Here is a 4,987-nt window from a genome sequence, read left to right on the forward strand (position 1 = left end):
GGGACCCCAGAAATAACACCCGAAGCTTACAGCCAACAGATTTATTTATTTATTTTTTTTGGAGAGGTTTTCGCTATAGGGCACGTGCGCCTGCCAGACAGACAGACAGAGACATAGAGACAGAAAGCTAGAAATCACCCCCCAGGATGGATGGTCACACCGCAATCCCCTCTCCTCTCGGGATCTTGGGCACGCACGCACACATGCCCGGCGTGCGTTTTAAGCCACCGGGTCCAGGACGCGAACTGCGGTCGACTACGTGGGAGTCCAGCGACACAGCCATTACACTAACTGCTGGTTCCCGAGGAACCTATATTCTTTAAAATATTCTAAAATTTGAACTTTCTTATACTTTGGATATATCCTTCCCCCAGTAAACATAAGCTGCACTAAAAAACAACAACAACAAAAAGTTAATTGCCAGAGGGCACACACACTCACCAGAGGCAGAGAAAGAGAGAGGGAAAACCCCGACAATGGCACGTAGTCACACAATCCCTTCTCCATTTCTCCATCATGTTGGGATTCTAGGCACAGACACACATATATGCTCAGTGTGTTCTTCAAGCTGCTGGGATTGAGATTTGAGTTGTATGGCTGGCCATGTGGGGTCTGGCTCTCTTACCACTAGGCCACAGGCTGGCTCAATAAATGTTACATTTTTAAATTTATTTATTTATTTTATGTTTTTGTCATAGGGTACATATATTCACCAGAGAGTGAGAGAGAGAGAAGGAAAGTGAGAAGTCACCCTCCCAGAGTGATGGGGGTGATGGCCTCACTGCAATCCCTTTTCCGTTCTTTTCAGGATTTTGGGCATGCATGCACATGTGCCTGGCATGCTTTTCAAGCTGCTGGGTCCAGGACTTGAACTGCAGTGGGAGTCCAGCATCTTAATCACCATGCTACCTGCTGACCTCCCAATAAAATGCTCTAAATGTGAATATACATTCTATATACAAAGAGAACATGAGATATCTACTACAATGTGAAAAGAAGACAACCCTGAGTGTCACTGTAAGAACTACCAAGTGACCATAATCAAAACTGTACTATTTTATCTACAAGGTGAGCTGCCAGCATTCTATGTTTAAAAAAAACCAAAAAACAAAAAACAAAAAACACTGACAGGAGCGCTAATGAGAACCCCAGTCCCTCCAAGATCATGAGAGGATTTTCCAAAACCAAAAAAGCACAGTCAGGCTCCAACCATCTCCACTGGTTCTCATGCCTCCCTCCCACTCAAAAGTGTGTCTAACTAAAGGGTCTGATGTTCCCAATGCGCTCTATACTGACCTGTGTGAGTGCGAAGATGAGCCTTAAGGTGGGAACTTTTGAAGTAGGTCTTCCGGCAGCCTGGGAAGTTGCAAACATAGTTTCGCCTTCGGGAAAAGTCTACCTGAGGTGCACAATTTTGGCTGGAGGCAATGAACACTGGAGCAGGAGCAAGGGGTAATAACTTGGTATTCCCGACAGCCATGACACTCGAGCAGATGGCAGGCTGGGGGAGGGCTCCTTGGGGAAGGACCAGCATCACAGTTCCCTGAGGCACAGGTGGTCCCATAAACACAGGCTGGGGCACTGGGGCAGCTTGGGGTAGGATGGGTCTGACATTCCCTACAGACAATTGAGGTGTGGGCTTCAAAAAAGCTGATAACATGCCACTTTGTCCAGTTGCAGGGACCATTTGGCAAAAGACAGGAGGACTGGAGACAGGGACAGAAATCAAAGGGGTGGTTTTCCTTGGTAAGTCATTTTCGAAATTCTTTGGTGAGCTGGTTTGAACTGCAACAGGACAGCCTACCTGCTGGCCTTTGTCAATAGGGAGCAGACCACCAGATGTGTGCAAGCAAGGCTGACATGACACCAAGTTAGTGCTGAATAAGTTGTCTGCCAGGCGTGTGTCCTGAAAAGCTTCAAAATGTCCTAGAAACTGTGCTTGTTTTTCTCTGGTGTCAGAAAGTTGCTGTTCTTGAGTCAGCATGGTAGGAAAGCAGGCAGAAGCAGGATGCTCCCCCGTGTGGCGGATCACACTGGTTACCATGGCCTTACAGGAAGGGCCATAGGCTGGCTCCAGTGCCTCTGGCTTCAAACCTGCCAAGTCCCTTTCCGTCCTCCTGCTCAGCACTCTGGCTGCCACAGTAGATGGGGGGATGGCCATGACTGTGCACACTCTGGAGTGAGTCGCTTGGGAAGTAAGAGGTGTCCCTGTTGATGGCTCCATGAGATCAGGGCTCTGAGGGAGAGTTATGCACTTAAAAAAAAAAAAAAAAAAAAAGACCAGGTGAAAGGTTGTTTCTGATTAATTTTTAAAAATAATGTCTTAAAGAATTATTTTATTTAGTTTCATTTATAGATTTTATTTTGACCACAGAGGGATGGGGGGAGGGAGGGAGTGAGAAAGCAAGATGCCAGGTCCAGGACTCGAATGGTGGTTGTCCATATGGGAGTCCAGTGCCCTTAACCACCACACCACCTGCCAGCCCCATGTTTTTGCTTAAATTTTAAAAGAAACGTACTTGATCACATTGACCCCAGTGCTGTTAAAAGCAACATCTAGAGGACACTGTCCAATCCTGCTCTGAAAGCCCCAGGGAGCTTCAAGGTCACACAAGGAATTGACTTGCCCAGCTCTCTCCCCTGTGTGGATTTCCCTCAAACCCAATGCACATGCTCTGCTGTAAGCAATGGCAGTGCCTGCTCCTGGACTTACACAACTACTGAAAGGAGCGATTTGAGAATCAGGACTATGGTGAGGAAACAGACATATATTTCAAAACAAGAGCTTTTCACAGTAATTTTAGATTCTTAAAAATCACAGCAGTGATAATTTAATAAACACCTCCCAGATCAGATAAAACTGACTAGAGGGGACAGCAGGCGGTATAGTAGTTAAGGCAGCTAGACTCCCACATAGCTAACTGCAGCTCAAGTCCCAGACCTGGTGCCTTGCTTTCATACTTCCTTCTGTCTCTCTCTCTGCTCAATTTCAAATAGATAAATAAAACAATGAATAAAATTAAAATAGTTCTTAAAAAGAAAAAACCTGACTAGAATGATCCCCCCACAAAAGGCAACAACCCAGTCAATGATTCAGCCAGAACCAAACTTCTCTGCACTGACCCAACAACTCCCACTTACTCTGGTCACCCTACAGAAGCACCAAATGCTGAGGAACTCTGTAAGGGCTCCTAGCAGCCAAGTCTACTGCTTCTCCATGCCTCCACCATTCTGTGTCCCTCCTCATCCTGCTCCACTCTTCCAGTGCAAGCTTTCTGCTCAGGACAATTGCCCTGCAATTTCCACTTTTGCTAGCAACCTACAAGCTCTCAATTTTTAAAAAAATTTTTGAGAGAATTTTGCTATAGGATGTGTGTGCTTGCCAGATACAGAAAGTGAGAAATCACCCCTTGGGGTGATGGCCATGCCACAATCCTTCACCACTATTCTCCTCTCAGGATTTTGAGCATGCATGCACACATACCTGGTGAGTTTTAAGTTGCTTGGCTTGGAAATCAAACCATGGTCAACTACGTGGGAAATCAGCAACATGAACATTATGCCATCTGCTGGTTCTAGCTCTCAAATTTTCTAAGCTAAAATGCAGTTGTTCAAAAGCAAAAAAACAGGGATTTACTGACCCAAGTCACACAAGTAATACCTTGGCCCCACAGGAAGGCAATGGTGCAAGTACTCCAACTCAATTAAGGCTGTCTGATGTCAAAGCAGAGCTTTCTCCAGTATCACATACAAATCCTCATGTGGGGCTGGGCACTGGGAGAACCTAAGCCCCCAATCTGAGTAAATTACTTTCTCATGCCAATTTGTTGTTTTCATCCTATTGTTATTAAATATGTGGCTGGCAAGCTATGATCCATCAATAGAAAGGATCACTTTCTCAAAAGCTGAGGAAGAGCTCTCACTCCTTCAGACTTGCACAAGAAGAGGGGACCCAGATAGCTTGCTAGCATGCCAGTGGTTCTCCCCAAGAGTTCTTCAACATATTTACTTAAGTTACTCTGCTCATTTCACAAAAATGTTCCTTTCCTCCCACTTCCTCTTACCAGAGTAGAAAAAGAGTGGAAGTCCTTTGGTTGCTCAGGTGTAGCTGTGTCCATATGCACTGTGGTGGTGACATCCCCAGAGTCAGAGACAGGTGTGAGGGGTCTTATCTTTAATAGGTCACCTTTCTGAGATCTTTGACCCCAGGAACTCATGCAAACAAGCGCCTCAACAGCTTCCATGTCTGTCTGTTCCAAGATACTACACGTAGACCTTTCACTGTCATGTCGCTTCCTCTCCAAGATTGATTCACATATGTCCATGATGCCAACCTAAAAAGGCAACACAACAGCTTCTCAGTCCAGGGGAGAAATAAAAAAGGTAATCCCTGATGGGAATAAAGATATGCAAACCAGGAGCTCATATTATATTAATACACATGCAATACTCACATGCAATAAGCCCTGTGTTCTAGTAAAAGACTTTTCTAATTTAAGAGTTTTTTCCTATAGGGTACATGTACTTGCCGGAGAGACAGAGAGATGGGGAGCAAGAAATCATCCCCCAGGGAGGATAGCCATGCTGTAATCCCTTCTCCTCTGTTTTCCTCTACAGATTTTGGGCACACAACCACCCAATGTGTTTTGTAGGCTGCCAGGCCCAGAACTCCAACCACGTTGACTATGTGGGAGTTCAGTAACATAACCATTATGCTATCTGCTGGTCCCAGTAAAAGATATTTTAACGTAGTACTACAGACAACTCCACTTTGAAGCAACATTCTAAAAACTAGACTTAGAAGGCAAGTAGTTTTCACCAAAACCATGACTCTCAAAAAAGGTAACTAAGTTCATGTTTTTCTTCAGTAAATGATTAATAAGACTCCAGAGGTGTAGGCCCAAGCGGCTGAAGTGCAGCCTCACAAAGAGAGGATGAACCAAAACCAAGTTCCTCTAATAGATCTGCTGGCCTGTGAGGTCCACTT

General features: G+C 45.2%; 1 protein-coding gene across 1 annotated transcript in view; it reads right to left on the minus strand.

Annotated features, from left to right (window-relative positions):
• Positions 1–4,334, minus strand: part of KLF11 (KLF transcription factor 11) — a 10,577-nt gene extending 6,243 nt beyond the window's left edge. Inside the window, exons 1-2 of the mRNA XM_006140828.3 lie at positions 4,065–4,334; positions 1,297–2,254 (exon numbers count right to left, since the gene is read on the minus strand). Of these exons, the coding sequence (XP_006140890.1) occupies positions 1,297–2,254; positions 4,065–4,325 (1,219 nt within the window). The 5' untranslated portion in view covers positions 4,326–4,334. The remainder of the gene's footprint in view (positions 1–1,296; positions 2,255–4,064) is intronic.
• Positions 4,335–4,987: the final 653 nt, after the last annotated feature.

The sequence above is a fragment of the Tupaia chinensis genome, unplaced genomic scaffold (assembly GCF_000334495.1).
Source record: "Tupaia chinensis unplaced genomic scaffold, TupChi_1.0 Scaffold000045_1, whole genome shotgun sequence".
NCBI lineage: Eukaryota > Metazoa > Chordata > Mammalia > Scandentia > Tupaiidae > Tupaia > Tupaia belangeri.